The sequence below is a fragment of the Capricornis sumatraensis genome, chromosome 4 (assembly GCF_032405125.1).
Source record: "Capricornis sumatraensis isolate serow.1 chromosome 4, serow.2, whole genome shotgun sequence".
Taxonomy (NCBI): domain Eukaryota; kingdom Metazoa; phylum Chordata; class Mammalia; order Artiodactyla; family Bovidae; genus Capricornis; species Capricornis sumatraensis.
The window spans coordinates 66713173-66732607 of NC_091072.1; the positions used below are offsets into that span (position 1 = coordinate 66713173).

Consider the following 19435-nt stretch of genomic DNA (forward strand, 5'->3'; position numbering starts at 1 on the left):
CATAGTCATACACATGTGACACCCAGAGGATGTAGAAATGTTCCTTTTGTACTATTTCTTGAATTTTACCCTCTCTTTCCAATGCTTACTCTCTACCCACCTCAAACCTCCAGCAAACATATGTAACACACCCACTCACACAAACTTGTTGGGTTTTATTCCCCCAAAATAAATTTCTAGTGAAATGAGAGTTTTCACACAAAAAAAATACACTAGGTCAGAGAGGTATACTCAAGATACTGAAATATAGTTTTACTCTAACAACGCCCTAAAGCCTTTTAACTATGAAAGACTCAATTAAGGAACTCCGTCTCAGTTAGCTTTATCAGAACTTTAGTTACTGCCTAACACAAAGTGTTACACCAAAAGGTTAAAAATAAGTTTGTCCAACCACACTTTTAAATGTTTTCATTTTATTCTACACAGTAGTGTGTCTTCCTGTCTAAATTGACAAGTTCAGTGTGAGTAGGTGGAAGGAAGAAAAACAAAGGGGACGCTCATTAAGAAATGAAGGCAGGGTTTTTCTCATGGAAACAGAAGGGTAAAAATATACCTTTCATAGCCAGAGACTCAGAGCCAGCATCTTGATAAGACAATGAATGTTAATCCGCACAGACGAATCTGGGAAATCTTTCAGGAGAGAAGTCATAGATTACTGCAATAATTATTATTACAAGATTCACAGGCTCTAATCACTACCTGTATACATACCAAGTTTCAGATAACATGGCTATTTTACTTCTGTCCCCAAATGCAATATAAGGGAACTTTGGTTGTGGGCCTGTCACCATCAGGCCAATACACAGAACTGAGATAATTAGATAGTACAAGATAAGTTAGCATTTGCAAGAACAACAAGCCTGGGGGAGTCTACTTATTTGACCCCCAAAAAGGCCTCATGGCGCTTTTGGTAAATATTTGCTTTGGACAGGGCTTCCCAGGTGGCACTAGTGGTCAAGAACCTGTGCAGGAGACTTAAGAGACGTGGGTTTCGACTCCTGGGTAGGAAAGATCCCTTGGAGGAAGGCACAGCAACTCACTCCGGTATTCTTGCCTGGAGAACCCCATGGACAGGGGAGAGGCTGGCGGGCAGCAGTCTATAGGATCGCAAAGAGTTGGACGCAACTGAAATGACTTACAGTTGACACAATGCTTTGGATAAAAAGTTTATAAAGTTCTGCATGAAATCCTACATAAGATCGCCATTGCTTTTCTTTAAAGTGTACTTCCCTTTTTAAATTCCTTCTCTTCCCTCTTCCCCACAATTCCACCCCACCATATTTAATCAAATAGCCAGAATTATCTTGTATTTATCTGGACTCAACAATGCCTAAAGCACTCCAACTTTTATACAGCAAAAGGAAGACCACCTTCACTGGATGGATACAGCAAGTTTCAAACTGAAAGAATATATTACTTCTTGGGCTGGGATCAAGGATGGGGAAAAATTCATGGGGAACATATTTGAGAAAGTACATTTCATTCATCTTTGATAAGGCAAGTGGAACCAAAGCAACATACATTTTCATATCCTAAAACCAGGGACTTTCCATAACTTAAGAATAGACCAGATTCCCCCTCCAGAATCTTAAAGAGTAAGTATTCCATGATTTTTAAGTGATTGTATGATGAAGGTAATGTTACCCTTGCTTTTATCACATCTCATAGATGAAAGACCTGGGGCTCTAAATGATAACAAGTCTCTGTAATCTCACATTCTGTAAGAACTAGGCATTTTGGATAACCGAATTTTCCAGTTATCCAAATGCCAGCAAGAAAAACCTTTGTGTATTCAGGGCTTGTGTGTTAGCTTGCCTAGCTAAACATCCTAACAAAACCCTGAGCACCTTGCTGTATCATATCGAGCATCAGTTTCCATTTCATATTTATTGTAGATACAGAGTTTAAAGAAACCAGACCCTTTTTGTAAAAAGTTCAAGTCTTCTTATCAGCCTGTTTATTATGATTTATAATTCTCTCTAAGATAGAGAGAAGGGGAAAAAAAAAAACCAGCTGAGTTTTCCAGTAATCAAAGTTGCGCTGACTCCTGGGGGCATACACCAACCAGAAAACTAAGTAACAAGTGATCAGGAAAACACTGCCATACACCAGGTGAGCTGACATCAGAACGGCGTCCAAGAATGCCAAATTACGATTATGTACTTGGGGAGAAATGAGCCTAGAAGGATTTGGGAATTCATTCAATTATTTGAATGGAATGTTCTTTTCCCAGATAACTCCTAGGCTGTTTCTCTGGTCTCCTTCAAGTTTCTGCTCAAATGTCACCTTATCAGCAAGGCCTTTCCTGACTATATTACTTAAAATAGCGATTTGCACCCACCCACCCCCAAGCACCCCTTCCCTAGATCACACCCTTTTCTGCTGGGCCCCCCCAAAGCAATATCCACATACCAACACAGCAGCCCTGTTCCTAAGCACCAGCAGTCTGGGATACCATACAGTTTACTGGCCTCCTTCCCTCCGGCTCTAAGGGTACGATTTTGCTTTGGTTTGCTGCTGTAACTCCAAGTGCCTAGAACAAGGCTGAGCACAGAGTAGGTGCTCAATAAATACTTAGGAATCAGCACATTAACCAATTGTAGCCTCTTCTAAAGCTCTGGCTGAGTTTCGTGACCTTAAGATTTTCCATCTAATGGGAAAATCAGACATGAATACAAACCATTACAATACTATGGGCTCAGGCAGCAAGACACTGGGATGCATATCAGTTAGGAGCTGGTGCGTGCATTCTCAGTTGTGTCCAACTCTTCACAACCCCATGAACTGCAGCCCACCAGGCTCCTCTGTCCATGGAATTTTCCAGGCAAGAATATTACAGTGGGTTGCCAATTCATTCTCTAGGGTGCTTGACCTCAAACAAACCTGGATTCCAGCCTCAAACTGTCCCACAGCTCTGTGAACCTGGGCAAGTTTTATAACACTGTTATACCACCAGAATCAGAGATGATGACAGCAACAATTTGTCTATCTTACAGGCCAGTGATGAGGAGTCAGTGAAGGGACGCATATAGGTGCACAGTCCTGGCACTCAGGAAGTCTACAGGAAGTGCCTGAAGCTTCAGTTTTGACTTTTATGGAAGCAGAGAAGCAGAGCAGGAAGTCTAAAGCTGTCTGGTGCTCCCGGAAGGCCTGCCAGTAAGAGGACTGCAGTAAGAAGGAAGGAAAATTCCTCAATGTACATACAATGGAAATGCTGTATTCAGTTTTCCTGTGCTTAATGCACAGAAGTTTTTGAAAATGAGGAATGAAGCTGCTAGTAATATGTGATCAGAGTAGCAGCCTCTCCAACTGGAAGTGTTATTGACAAGCCTCATCCTAACCCAATTTGGCTTTAGCCTTCCATACATCTAAACTTACTGTGTTTAAAATGCAGTATAGGTGGGGGGGCGGGGCGGGGGAAGCCCAACTAGTACTGAAATATTAGGTAGTACTGCCCTGAGAAAGACATGTCTAAGCCACTAACCACCATCACCATCACGACACAGCACTACTTCGGCAGCAGAGGGCTTGCTAAGAAAACACATTATCTTCCTCAGGAAAAATAAAAATAGTTAATTCAAGATCTGCTTTCAGGGACTTCCCTTGTAGTCCAACAGTTAAGAATCTGCCTTGCAATGGAGGGGATGTGGGTTCAATCCCTGGTCAGGGAACTAAGAACCCACGTGCCCCAACTAGAGAGCCTGCGTACCGCAAACTGCAGAGCCCACGGGATACAACAAAGACTCAGTACAGTTGGAGGAAAAAAAAAGGTCTGGTTCCAGATCAGGCTACAAATTAAAACATTGAAGCTATGGGAAAAAAGAGAGTAAAAACTCCCTTTTCAATCACTGATGAATACCCCCTTTCCCCATCCCTCCATAGATCCCAAACTCATTAACAGTCTCTTCAGAACAAGTCTTTCTATCTCCACATTTAAGAATCTTTAAAGATAGTGACATACAGCTCTTGGGTTCAATCAATTTCACAACTGATTGTGCTATAACTCAGGTCGATATTCTAACTGCTCCTTGGCAACTGGAGCTGAGAACACTGAGATGGAAGTACTAAAGGCTAGGATTCAGCTCTACACACAGGTTCAACGTCGGTTTGTCTCCTCTCCTTATCTGCAGTCTACTATAGACTGACATCACTGGGCCAAACAAAAAAGGTGGGGACCAGGGGAGAATATTAGGTAAATTTGGCATTATCACAATCTTTTTCTGTTGCTCAAGATTCTAAAATTTCAGTCTAATAATAAACACTAGGCAACCCTTAGTAAGTTTGTGAGTCACTGACAGAGATATGACTCAAATGTTACTACTCACTTTAAAAGACTAAAAAGCTATAGCCAGTTGGGCAGGGATGAACCATATTAGTAACCACTAAATCATAACTAGTTGAAAGGCAACGGTTTCTTCTGGGGACAATTTCCTTCATGTTTAAAGAAACCACTACCACATGTTTAGGAAGCAAAAATAACATTATAAAAGGAGAGAGAAAACAGCTCATTTCTACTTTGAGGCCTGGCTCCACAACCATATTTCTTAATCAAATTTTAAGTGCCTCAAAAGGGAGTATTCTGGGGTAAAAGAGAGATGTTACATCTCTGGATCTGAGTGTGGATTACATGGGTGTGCAAAATTCACTGGACTCAATGCATTTAACTATATATAACGTTTTTACAGCAATTTAAAGGAAAAAAATTTAAGTGGCTCACTTATACTCAAAATGTAAACCCAGAATGAAACTTAAAAAAAAGTTCATTTAAATAAACACTCATTGCAAATGACAAGTGCTATAATAACAACAACAAAAATGTGGAAAATACTTGAGAAATGTTTGAATCATATACCATGGAAGTACCTCACTCAAAAACCCAACTTTCCATGCTAAATGTTTATAACATGAAAGTTACTTATGTCCGTACTAAAGCAAATCATAAATCTAGCTGTTCTGAAAAACACTCCTTTGAATTCTATTTGAGTTCCTTTTGGACTGGATAAGGTGTTCTAATTCTCTGACCTGTTCACTAGGAAATAGAGGCACTGTTGGTTGCCCAGCCCTTATTCAAAGAGATGCTATCAACATGGCTTATAAAAATGAGTATGTTCTGGCCGATGCTCATAGTCTGGGTTTAATTATTAACAGCACCCTGTTTTATTCTAAATAGTCACAGTCTGGTTGATAAACTTATTAATCAAATTACATGATTACTCCTCTACCTAGAAAACCCCACATGATTTGGCCTCATTGCTTATTTCCTCTCCTCTCCAGACACACCGGTCTTCCTCCATATACCTGTGCTAAGTTGCCCTCAGTCATGTCCGACTCTGTGAGACGCTATGTACTGTAGCCCACCAGGCTCCTCTGTCCATGGGATTCTCCCAGCAAGAGTACTGGAGTGGGTAGCCATTTCCTCCTCCAGGGGATCTTTGTGACCCAGGGATCGAACCTGTATCTCTTGGGTGTCCCACACTGGGAGGTGGGTTCTCTACCACTAGAGCATCACCTGGGAAAGTACGTGAACCGTGAACTCCCTGATGTTCAAGCTGGATTTAGGAAAGGCAGAGGAACCAGAGATCAAATTGCCAACATCTGCTGGATCATCAAAAAAGCAAGAGTTCCAGAAAAACATCTATTTCTGCTTTATTGACTATGCCAAAGCCTTTGACTGTGTGGATCACAACAAACTGTGGAAAATTCTGAAAGAGATGGGAATACCAGACCACTTGACCTGCCTCTTGAGAAACCTATAGGCAGGTCAGGAAGCAACAGTTAGAACTGGACATGGAACAACAGACTGGTTCCAAATCAGGAAAGGAGCACATCAAAAGCTGTATATTGTCACCCTGCTTATTTAGCAGAGTCCATCATGAGAAATGCTGGGCTGGAAGAAGCACAAGCTGGAATCAAGATTGCCAGGAGAAATATCAATAACCTCAGATACGCAGATGATACCACCCTTATGGTAGAAAGCAAAGAACTAAAAAGCCTCTTGATGAAAGTGAGAGTGAAAAAGTTGGCTTAAAGCTCAACATTCAGGAAACGGAGATCATGGCATCTGGTCCCATCACTTCATGGCAAATAGATGGGGAAACAATGGAATCAGTGACAGACTTTATTTGGGGCTCCAAAATCACTGCAGATGGTAACCGCAGCCACAAAATTGAAAGACAGTTATTCCTTGGAAGAAAAGTTATGCCCAACCTAGACAGCATATTAAAAAGCAGAGACATTACTTTGCCAATAAAGGTCCATCTAGCCAAAGCTACGGTTTTTCCAGTAGTCATGTATGGATGTGAGTTGGACTATAAAGAAAGCTGAGCACTGAAGAATTGATGCTTTTGAACTGTGATTGGGAGAAAACTCTTGCAAGTCCCTTGGACTGCAAGGAAATCTAACCAGTCCATCCTAAGGAAATCAGTCCTGAATATTCATTGGAAGGACTGATGGTGAAGCTGAAACTCCAATACTTTGGCCAACTGATGTGAAGAACTGATTCATTTGAAAAGACCCTGATGCTGGGAAAGATTGAAGGCGGGAGAAGGGGACGACAAAGGTTGAGATGGTTGGATGGTATCACCAACTCAATGGACATGAATTTGAGTAAACTCTGGGAGTTGGTGATGGACAGGGAGGCCTGGCATGCTGTAGTCCACGAGGTCGCAAAAAGCTGGACACAACTGAATGACTGAACTGAACTGAACTGAACCACCTTGGAATTCAGCCACACACTTAACTCTTCCCTGCCTTCTTCACTGAAAACCCCTACTCATCCTTCAGGTCTCAGCTCAAGTAACCCTTTCTCTGAGAAGGCTTTCTACAGTAGTCCTGTCTCTCAGAACACCACTCCACCATGTTCCTTCCCTGAGTATCTCTCAGGTCCAATTTTTACATTTGTTAGGTAACTCTCTCTGCCACTAGACTCCAAGCCCCTTGAGAGCAGAGACAGTGACTATTTTTGTATCCTCAGTGCTTATAACACAGTACTTAGCACATAGAAGGGCTCAGTAAGTATTTGTTCAATAAATGTAACAGATACAGGACAAAACACTGATCATTCGTTAACCACTAGAAAGGATCCCAGCAGACTTAAAAGGTCAGGGAAATGAGGAAATGCAAGAATCTGGGAACTAGAAGACAGCAGACATCTATTATTTCAACATTACACAAGTACCCCATCTCTAACTCCACAACCATAACTGCTGTCTCATGGGATAACTGTTCTGACAACACTAGCCACCAAACCTTGTTTCAGTTAGTTCCCCACTCTTACATCACAATCTAACACATGACAGGAACACAATGACTAATTTACAAAGCTACACACAACTCCAAGCAAGGTCTGAACCACACAGGGACTTTAAGATGCAAGACTTCTGAAAAGGTTTAAGGAATTTTGCCTCTAAGTCTCTTGAAGCCTTTTGTTTCCTATATATATATATATATATATATATATATATATATATATATATATTTCCAATAGTTTCCAATATATACTATTGCAAAATTAGCAAGCAGCTCTGCTGTCTCAGTGTGCCTCCTTCATAGAGCAGTGTTACACTACCTAGCTCAATGAAGACATCTTCACAGAAAAAGGGACTTGAGATTCAACCAGAACGAACTCATGGTCAGTGAGTCACCAATGGCTAACTAGAAAAAAAATCAATTAGATTGTTAGTGATTCAAGCAAACGTTGCATCAGGTTACATCACAAGAAGAAACTCAAACCTAAACTGATGGCTTATTTAAAAAGACTGCTTTTCTTTGAAGTAAAGGAGGTACTCAAGCCACTCTAGATTATGGAGATTGAGAACCACTGAGCTCTGTTTGGAAATCTCTTGCAAAAACACGGCCAAATACATATGGCTCAAAGGACTGCAAACCCTGGGAAAAGTCAATTTATTTTATATAGCAAAGAGCTGTAAGGATTAAACAAGATAATGGATGCAAATGTGCAGCTGTGGGTTCCACTGCTATACACTATACACAGCTAGTGGTAATTGACAATTTCACTCCCTGTCCCAACTTAAAGTGTCTTCAATATAAATAGAAGATCTGAAAAATGTCTCCCCCCCCCCGCCCCCAACTTTACTGAGAATATAGCTCTGAAAACTGCAATGCTAAGGGAAAGTCTGTAAAATAAATCTGCACGTCCTAGGTTATCTGTATTTTCACCCTTAAAAGACGGAGGAGTGCAGAGGGATAGTTCATTTTCCTTCCTATATTATTTCAAAAACACAAGCATACAGCTATTGGAAAAGCAAGACTTTCAAGAAATTCCAAGCACTCTATATTATTTCAAAAACATAAGCATACAGCTATTGGAAAAGCAAGACTTTCAAGAAACTCCAAGCACTGTCAGGTGACACCATCTAATTTTCAAGAAAGCAAGAAAACCATCTTCCATGGTTCATCTGCTCCCATGATATAGAGCATCCATCCCACTTCTAGGAATCCAGCCATTCGGTGCTTGGTGTTTTCCTAGGTGTTTGACCTCAACAAGACTGCTTTTTATCTCCAGTTTCACATATGAAGTGAATAGGCCCAGAGAGACTAAGCAATTTGTCCAAAGCCACAAGATGCAAGCAGTACAGGCTTGGATTCCTATTCGTTCTTTGAAGTCCAAGACCGCGTGCTGTGCTTAGTTGGTCAATCATGTCTGACTCTCTGCAACCCCAGGCTCCTCTGTCCATGGGGATTCTCCAGGCGAGAATACTGGAGTGGGTTGCTATGCCCTCCTCTTCCCAACTCAGGGATTGAACCCAGGTCTCCCACATTTGTAGGTGGATTCTTTGCCATCTAAGCCACCAGGTAAGTCCAAGACAAGTGTTCTTTATACTAAATTCTAACTGCCTCCCAAAGAAAGAAGCCTAGTTTAAGACAGTTTTATGCTTCCTTGGCATAGAGAGTAAAAAGATTATGATTTCAAGGCTGAAAATGACCAAAGATGACTAATTAACCATGAGAAGTTAAGGCATGCATGTTCTAACAATGTCAAAACAAGGTAAATCAATCTATATCACAATATACTAAGAGTTAACAACTTGGATTCTGGGTTCAGTCAGGCCTGAATTCAAATTATGAATTAACCATTTACTAGCTATTTATCTTTGGTGAAAATTTAAGTCCCTAAAATTCAAGTTTTCTATCCATAAAATAAAGATTAAAAATACTGACCTACCTACCTGCCAATCTCACCCAGTTGTTGGGTGGTCAAATAAAAATGTACATTGGTAACCTGAAGGCTTACAAGTGCAACTTACAGAAAATACAACTCCATTTAGTCTACTGACTTGAGGGGACAAACTGCCGTAAATCAAGACTGAAAAATGCACTCAGTCTAACTTACAGCATAATTGTTACATATGACCATTTTAGGTTTATGCCCATATATAGAATCTTCTCAAATAAAGTCCAGTTGGTTAGTCATTTTTCTTTCCTAAAAATTTAGGGATGGCTCAGAACAAGAGGGAAAAGAAACAAGATTTCTGGCTAAATCATAATTGCAAAAACTAAATAAACACTGACCTACTACTACATTAAGTCCATTCCTTTACAACTACGAAAATAAATGAAATGTTACAAGAACCCTAACGTTTGAAAAGAAAATTTCTAAGAACATAAAATGTGAATTTTAAGACATATCAATACATAATATACAGGTGCACATGGACTTTGAATTGGTATTAGCACTTAATTTGGGGTACCTGTTGGGTGTTAAAAGATGTCTTAATTTTACAACTAAGCAGTCAAGCAGATTAACGAAAATTAAACAACTTTCTCTGGATTGCTACAACAGCTTCTTCTTTTAAGACAATATCATCACTTAAAGAACATAATAATCAACTTACTCTCGAGAGAAAAAACACTTGTCTACTTTAGTGATAATCTAGAGAAACTTTCAATTTTTTGTTCATGCACCCCATCAATAAAATTTTTTAGTAATCCCCAATATACATTACTCTCGACAGAAAAAACACTTGTCTACTTTAGTGATAATCTAGAGAAACTTTCAATTTTTTGTTCATGCACCCCATCAATAAAATTTTTTAGTAATCCCCAATATACATGCGTTTATAAAATGTACCATGTGCTTTTCCATACACACATGAAAACACAAGCAACAATATTTTAAAAGAATGACATAACTTCGGGGATGACCTATCTAATTACTAAAGTATACCAATGAATAAACATGTCTTTATCAATGTACAGTTTGAAATAATTAGTGTTTGATGTAATATTCTCCAAACAGGAATGCAGTTAATGACAGTTTTTCTCCGTTTTGTGGCCCCTGTTATGATGATAGGTGTCTGGCCTACACTCAATTATCCTTCTATCATCAGGAATGCAGTCACAAATGCCTTCACAATTTAAAGGTACCAGGAACGAGGCTATCATCATCAAAGTCTAGTACACAGCTTAAATCTTTTCCCTTTATAAAACACTGGGACAAAGGCATTGAGCACTATATTTGAACTTCTTTAAAAATGCCTGTAGGAATATGCTTTATTTATGCTTCTCGTCACTCTTACCACAAGCTCAGTTTCTACCTAATACAGGCCATAAACCTCACTACCACTTTGACTTGCTCGTTCACAAACAAACTGAACGTAGACTTTGTCCTAGATTCATGAATTACAGAATCCCTACAGTAGTATTTCCCAAACTCTCTGCCAAAGACCAAGGTGCACAAACCTCTCTTGATGAACACCTATGACCACAGCAAATTCATTTTTATTACTAAACCTATAAATTCCTCCATTTCAGCTAAGTTTCCTACTTTTCATTTTCTCCATTCTTTCCCTTTTTATCCAACCCTGGACTTGAATCAGTTCTCTCAATATTAATAATCTATAATTACAGAATTCCCAAAAGATCACTGCATCATCCACACTAAAACAACAAATTAACATGAAAAGACTCATATAAGAGTCCGAAATTGAACTTCCAAATGTTCCCTGTAAGATTATTCAACTATGAGATGACAAAGCCTTGAGGGGGAAAAAAAAAGAAAATTGAGTATCCTATGACAGAAGCCTTACCATTTTTCTACTCCTGTTTGACACACTGATCAATGCCAAAAAAATAACTGGTACATCAAGTCAAGATGGCAGTCAAAATAACTGTCAACTATATTCCACAAACTGTTGAGGAAATGGTGTCAACCTTCACTATTAATACAATCTAAGGCTTACTTGCTCAGGAGTATCTCAAAACTACCAAACTTAACATCTTGCTTAATGACTTTTCTTCACTTTCAGAAGAAAACAAAGATTTATAGAAATAACAAGAAGTAATTCAAGCTATGAAATTCCTCTGACCCCTTTGTATTCATGTAAATGAACTAAGGACTCAGTGAGGCAGCTTGGTTTGGATTTGGTTAGTAGCACAAACTACTAACCATTTCACTACAAAAGATTGTTCTCAAACTTACGTTTCAAACATGAAAAATAAACCACTGCTATACTTTTGGCAGCAGTCATATACAACAGTTTGACTGCAGAGACTGAGAGACGAGAGACTAAATTATTTGCATACCTCCAGATAAGTACAAAATTCAGCATTTCAGACAATCCAAAATACACTTTTTGAAGTGTATATATATGTGTGTATATATATATATATATATATATATATATAACTATGGACCAAATCTCGCCACAAAGCTTATCAATAGCCTCTCATCGTATCACCTGAAATAAGGATGCAAAGAGGAGAGGCAGTATCTCTAAACTTCAATATACTGAAGAAGACTGTTGCAGTTACCTTATTTCTCTTCTGCAAAGAGGAAGGGCTGTATCAGATATGTTAAAAATCGCCAAAGAAAATGTCAATAGTACATATATTTGTTTCTAAGATTAAAGGGAGTTTGAAACCTTTGGTCATGAAACTCAAGAAGTCAGGAATACTGCTTGTTTTTAATTTGAAGGCCAATCCTGTGATGTGTAACACCTATACAAAACAACATTACTTGCAATTTGAGTTATAGTGACTGAAGGAAGGACTTCCCTGGTGGTTCAGACGGTAAAGCGTCTGCCTACAATGTGCGAGAAATCATTTGTGCAATTGTACCAGAAAGCAATTTTCTAGTGGCCTACCCAGTCTATCATTACAAAAATATTGGAAATTAAGAGTGATTAACATGTGACTGTCATTCCAGATTGCAGGGGGAAAGTCAACAGCCCCATTATCCTACAGGAAATAGGGTAATTCTCTCCATACAATCCACTTTAAGCCTTCTTCATTCTTGCATTATAGAATAAGACAGTATTTACATTTGAAAAAAAGAAAGCGATTTAAATACTGCCTGTTAAAATTCAAACTAATTATTTCTAAACTTAGTGCCAATAAATGTGAATCTTGGGGCCAGTGGCAACTAACAATATTGAAAGTAGTTAAAGGGAAAAAAAGCAGATCCTTTTAAGAAAGGATCCCTAAGAAACTCTTAAGCAGTGTAAAATGCCCTTTAAATTCTATCACAATTAAAGTTTTTTTAAAAAGTACACAACACAGTTACAAATGTCTGTGTATAGGCCTGACACACACCTGCACATGCATACAAGAGACTCAAATGCTTTTATCAAAATGGCTCGGTAAAACATTCTCAGAAGCAACGAAAAAGATGTATTAAATAGTTACTAAACTGGAGACAATTGTCCGGGGAATGTTAAGGTGAAAGTCACAGGGAACAGCTGGATGCTAGGTCTTAGTGATGTTTGCAAGCCTTTTAAAGAGGAACTTTTACCAGTTCCTTACATGCCTGGCATCAGCTGAATTGTTTTCATTAAGTTCTCCTTGCATCAACTCTCTTTAAAGTACCAAAAAGTCTGATGTCAGTATCTTCCAAGTATGATTCCCCATCTGAGAAAAGGCTTGACAGAAATTTTAGGTACTAAAATATATCCCCCTAAACTGCCCGAAAAGTCATCCTTCACCCCAGATCCCAGTGTGCAAAGCTTTACCAGTTACAGGCTTCTGAACACAAGCACACCCAACTTCAAATGAGTTACCGGATGAAATGTAGCTGGTAAACAGTAGCAGCCAGCACTGGGGGTAAGATCTGTGTAAAAACCATACTACCAGCTATTTTATTGTAAATTTGTTTGAAAAACTAGAAGGGGTGCGGATAGGATTCCGAAGAACAGACTGAAAAATAATACCATTAATAAGTGGCAAAGGTAGTCCATGTGTTATGGTTTTAATTCAAACTCTCAAGGACAGGCTTCTAGTACACAAACATCCTTTGTATTTTAAATACCTGCTTGTTTAGTCGGGTATTCCTTTGTCTCTAAAAAAATCAGAATGTACAGGGAGAAATGAAACTCCAAACTTATTTCGGACTACCGATTTCCAAATAACCTAGATTGTGTTATTTCCAGTTTGAACATGTTTACATGAATACCACCCAAAAGACACTATGTTAGTAACATACTTGCGTAGAGAAAAACTCAGAAATTTTTCATTTTCAACTTGTACTGAAAAACCATGTTATTCTTCCTAGAGCCAAAGAATTATGAAAGAGCTTTATCATACAGGTTAGTGGAGCAATCTACACTCCAGCAAAAAGTATTCATTTGTTTCATTTAGGTTCTTAGTATTTATCTGAAGTCTGAAAATGATGCATTAAGAACTCAGCATTTCAACTTGAGAATAAAAATTCAAACATACCTTTTGTTGAATTCCAGCTTAAGTGATTTTTTATGTAAATCTTGCAGCTGATGAAAGGCAAAAAGCAACCAATCTCTGCAGTGATTAGTCGTCTTTAAGACTATGGGTCACCTGCCCCAGGATTTTCTAAATGAACAAGGAATCCATGGGGCAAAATAACATTTTCAAAGGTGGGCCAGAACGGAAGGTTTATTTCTTCACTTCAACAGGGAAGCAGTGAAATGTAATCCTTTGAGTAACTCTCTGGTTGATGTTACCTTTGTCTCATCCTCATTTCATGCAATTGCATTAGCTTGGGACTGTGTCCAATGTTTCAACTTTAGAACTTTTCTTAGAAAAGTATGTTACCCCTCTAACACCTAAATTTGTATACAAAAATCATCTTTACTCCTTAACAAGTGTTTTTCAGCATGACCAGTGTGCAACTGACATTCACATGGCTTACAAAACCTGTCTTTTGAGAAATGTATTTCTTTTAGCTGAACCTCTATAATCATGACAAGAGATTGATTAAAATGCCAAGATAAGAAACAATTTATTATAGAGAGAAGAAAAATTTCTCATCCAAAATATAGAAATCTGTACAACTTTGCCACAATCAATATACATGAACTGTACAAATTTACACCAGTTCATAATTTACCAAATAAAAGATGACTAACAAAGTTCACAAAATAGATGGTGGTTTGTGGAAAAGACTTTTACCCAATTAAGTACAAGGAGAGTTACAAACCAGACCTCCACTTTCTAAAAATAAGAAGTTTACTCAGTCTTAGAAAACTACAAGCTAGCAAATGTACAGAGAGCTGGCTGGTGCTAACACCACAGTTGAGACAGTGTCTTTTTAAGGGTCTTTTTTTTTTTTTTAAGCCTGTTGCCAAGGCAGATTCTGGTCACTTGCTACTTTCAAGGCCAAAAACACAATACAAGGTCTGACCATTTCCCCAGGTCATGCTTACTAGTTTGTCTTATATACATTTATACATATTTAAGTGCTAGGTAAAAGTCTTGTCATAAAATTTCCAGTACTACCATGTTTAAAATGTTGAGCTTTCCTATTGAGCTGCCAAAAAGGATAACTTTTAAGTGTAATAGTGCAAATTTTCTCTGCAAGTTCTACTGCAGAAAAATACAAATTTTCATTAAAGGGACTGACATAAAAATTTAGGTATCATGTCTGGGAGAAACTGAAACCATCCTAGGACTTCACTCCTAGCAAATAAGATGATCATTTACTTGGACTCACAGGCTATTAAAATCATTGAAAAGTACTGTCCAAACTATGGCACTGTCACTTAAAAAAAATTTTTTTTACCACTCTATCTTGTGCCAGATCTTCACAGCTGTGACATGGTTTAAATTCCATAATCCATCCCCAAGGGGAGCCCACCCAAAGCAAAAATCAAATTTATCCATCCATTATAAGATGATCCATCCATAGACTATATCTTAACCTGATACAGTCATCATATTGTAGTTTTTGGAAGGGCTTGTTCTGCCCAAGAGAAGTTCCTCCTTACAGCTGATTCTGCTGTCTACCATTTGCACGTTGGTGCTGTTTTGGGTGCTACCTCCTGCTGGTGAGGCTTCGTACAGCACACAGATGGAGCCATCCTCGCCAATTCTGTAGGACACTTCGTACGGGTCAACCCAGAGCGTGAGTTCACTTGGGAGAAGCCTGAACAGCTCCTGACTGCTCAGTCCAATCCGCTGCGCTGCCTGTCCAATCAGAGGATCCATTTTATGGTTGATGCGAATACAACGGTAACCTGATCCCTTGCAGGGCTTCTCTGGGAACCAGTGATGTTTATAATGTTCTACACAAGAAAAGAAGAGAGAAAACAATGCTTAGACGCCGTTACTGCCGGCTCCCGCCTTAGTCTCCTTCTTCTGTTGGCTCCTTTAAGTGAAAATGCCGAATATCAACTTTTTTTTTAAAAGCCCCGCAACGCATTCGCGGATGTGCGCGGATGGAAAACGAGCAGGGCAGGGTTTTAGAAACAACAGTTGCACGGGACAAAACAATCTCCGGGAACCAACCGGCTGAGCCGCCAAAACGGGAATCAGGCGCGCAGCCTGCGCCAGCCGGACGGCACCGGCGGCCAGGCGGGAACCTGTTTACTTTCTCCACCCCACCCTGGCCGCACACAATAGGGTTTATGACTTTGGAGGAGAAGCGCCACCGGAGTGTTAACCCCGAAGGGAAGGAAAACAAGCCACCCTAAACCACGCTCTGGGCAGGGCTGTAATTGTGCCGCTGACAAATCCGATGATTAATGGGCAGGGTTAGGAGGCGCGGGGGGACCGCACGTCTGTCCCGAGCGAGCTTCGGGGCAGCCGCGCCGTTTCACCCCCGGGCCCGACCGCCGAGCCCGCAACGGTTGGACCGGAGCGGGGGGAGGGAGCGTCGAACCCACCCCAGCCCGTGGGTCCTTTGTCCCCCCCAAATCCGCGGAACGTCCGAAGACCGCAGCTCCCGCCTCGGTCGGCTTTAGTTTCTTTGTTGTGCGTCAGTTTTCTTCTCCCCTCCGTTGGCCAACCGCGGGGGGACAGGGAGCGCCCTCGACCCAAGCCCCAAACCCTCCCCGGGACCCGCCGTTAGCGGCCGCCCGGCGCGCCAGCCACCATCCCGCGGTCGGACTCGAGCGCGGTCGCCCGGGGCGCTGAGGACACTCCCGCGGCCCCGACGGCCCGGCCCCTACAAGTGCGGCCGCGTCCCCCCCGCCCCCGGCGTCCCTCGCCCTCCTGCCACCACGGCCCGCTCACCTGCCAGCAGCTCCTGCAGGCTCTGACTGAAGGTCTGCAGTTGTCGCTCGCTCGTGAGCCCCTTGGTGCGGAGGAACTTAGAGATGAAGGACACGGCGGCGGCGATCTCGCCTATCATGGTGGCGGCCCGACTGTAGAAGGGATGCATGGGGGCGGCGGGCGGGGGCGGCCCGGGGCGGCCGGGGCTCGGCGGCGCGGCCCCGACGGAGGAGCGGCCACCCCGGGCTCCCTCACAAGTCAGAGGGCTGAGAGGGAGAGAGGGCGTGAGCGGCGTAAGGCTACTTTTTTTTCTCCTTTCTTTATAGTAAAAAAAGTTATTTTCGACACAGGAGGCGGCAGGAAAGAGGAAGAGACGAGCGACGGCGGCCTGGTCACATCGCTCGGACCTCCCCAGCCGCCTCCGCCTCCAGCTCCGCAGCCTCCGAAGCTCCCAACAGTTGCATTTCCAGCTCCGACGGGCTAAGAGATAAAGGGGTGGTGCAGCACTTTTTATAGACCACGGAAAGGAAGTGGCGTAGCTGGAGCGTGACGGCCCAGTCCAGCCAATCCAGAGATCGCACCATTGTGACGCAAGCAGATTCGGAGTCGGAGGGGGCGGGAAAAAGGGGCCAAGGGGCGGGTCCATATACTAGGAAGAGAGGGAGGAGCTGACGTAATCCGCTTGTAAACAAATAAACCCTGGAGTGGCAGCGGGAGAAGGGGGAGCAAGTGGCGCGGGAAGGAGGAAACTAGGGGTGCGCGTGTGAAAGCCCCGCCTCCCCAGCCCTAGCTCCTCCTTCCCGCTCCAGCAACTCCAGGCACCGCGCCAGCGCATCCTCTGCAAGAGTACTCTGCCCGGGCTAGCCTGCAAGGAGGCTTAATGCTGTGCAGATAAAAGCGGCCCGGCTTAGGCTGTGTACGCCCGCGCCAGCGGCACGAATACGTCTGCATGGCAGTGGCCCGCTGACTGTACTCGGTGTTTACATCCTGTCCCCGACGCCGAGTCTACGTGGCTGGCTCCACGGGCAGGATGAGCAGCGGGGTGTGGGTACCAGTGCTGAGGATACGGGGAGTGTGGAGAAGAGCGGAGCGAACCGGCTCTCGAGGGTTAGTCAGCCTATTAGGGTTGCTGTTCAGTGGCGTCAAGAGTCAAAAGGAGAGAAGAATGGAGTCCTTACTGAACCCATCTTAAAACTGATAAGAAAGCCTGTTATTGCAGATAAGTATGGTAACCGTAACGTTTAATCTGTAAACAGAAAAAAACTATATAATGCATTTTACACCGTTTACGCACAAAACCGAAGGTTGTTTCTTTTTCTAAACTAAGTAACTGTCTCAGCCTTCTCCTTTTGCTGTTCTTTATAAAACAAGAAAATAAAGATAAAATGTGAAGGCTGTGAAAGTACTAGGGCAGACATTTAAGGTTACTTGAAGTCCTACTTGCCAGGCTGGGGGTGTGTTGGGGGTGGGGGGCCGGAGGGGACGCGGGAATACGAAGGCAGGAGCCTGCTAAAACGATTAGGCCTGCGAGAGGGTTAACCCGAACTCCATTAAAAAGGAGGGGGAAAAAAAAAAAGATGGTGAGCTGGGCAGATGGAGAAAGCAAACAAGAGGCAGAAGTTGAACTCTACCAGATGGAAATAAATATCCTGAACTTAGCTGGTCGTCAATATTGCAAAACACTGCTGATCCAAAGGGTATAGAAATGAAGGGAAAAGTACAATTCACCATAAAGCAGTAGGAGAAAAATATTTGTTATTTGAATGAAATATGTAAAACTGGGCTTGAAAGAATAGCTTCTAGGTTATTTTTTCATTTGTATACGATAATTATAGGTAGTTACATGTGAAATAAATACTTTAAAAGATAGTAAAACAATTATTTAAAAGCATTGACATGAAAGTGTTTTCTTTGAATAAATACATCAGTGCATCAAAAATAATGGTAAATAGATACATTCGTTTCCTTCTAGGACTCTACAGATAGAACTGTGCTTAAAAGTAAATGTCATGGTAATTACTTCCCTAGGGATGTGAAACCTCCTGCACTACTCAAAATGGAGATAGGGAAACAAGTAATCCTTAAAATTACCATAGCCCTAGATCTAGATTTTCTGATATCCTTCTAACCCCCACCACCCTTACTCATCTGCTCTGTTCATTTCCCATACACCATCAGTCATTCGAGCATTAGATTAGAAATCAGGTGGGTTTTTCTTCTTCAAAAATTTTGAGCTTAAACTGACTCATCTACAAAATAGAAATAATGAAATTAACAAAATATTAGGATCCGAATTCATTCCTGTCTCCCAGCCCATGTTTTCTCCACTACTTTTTTTTTCTTTCATTGAAATGTATTTGAGGTAGAATATTATGCTAGGTTCAAGTGTACTACATAATGATTTAATATTTGCATACATTACGAAATGGCCACTACTTTTAACTGCCTTCCCAGACAGCAGCTGGACCCTTTCTGAATGCTTCTTAAAATCAGTAGAATAGAGTTAACAGAAAGTTGAACTCATATTCTAGAAGGGGTTTTCCTCCCACTGTTTTCTATTGTATGTGTGTGTTTCCCACTTTAAATCGTTCCTTTAAGAGATAAATGGATTTAAGAAATTACTCTTTTACACTACGGTGATCTAGGGAGTACTCAGGAGGGAAAAAAGGAGGTAAATATTGGTCCTAAATGCAAGCTTTGGATAGTAGACAATGTTAATAGCTAATGGTTTTCAAATCGGGACATATATATGTTTAATAATATTTTTCCAGAAGTTTGGTAAGGCTGTTCCCATCCAAGAAACTAGGAGGTATTTCTTGACATTTTGAATTTGTAAAGGCACTTTCTCATCTTGTTAATATGCTAACTACAGGGGACTCCCAACTACTTACAAACCCAACTCTTCATTCTGTGTCTTTAGGCAAGTTATTTACTTCTCTGCATTGTAATCTCCAAAAAATGGAAAGGTTGTTATGAGGACTAAGTGGAATAACTGTTGTTTAGTCGCTCAGTCGGG

The 19435-nt window shown here is 41.2% G+C and overlaps 1 protein-coding gene across 1 annotated transcript; it reads right to left on the minus strand.

Annotated features, from left to right (window-relative positions):
• Positions 1-14197: 14197 nt before the first annotated feature.
• Positions 14198-16589, minus strand: BTG1 (BTG anti-proliferation factor 1). Its single transcript, XM_068970836.1, has 2 exons — positions 16441-16589; positions 14198-15491 (listed from the first exon to the last, which is right to left on the minus strand). The coding sequence occupies exons 1-2, from the start codon at positions 16586-16588 to the stop codon at positions 15124-15126; spliced, it is 516 nt and encodes a 171-aa protein (XP_068826937.1). The 5' UTR covers position 16589; the 3' UTR covers positions 14198-15123.
• Between the last annotated feature and the right edge of the window lie 2846 nt (positions 16590-19435).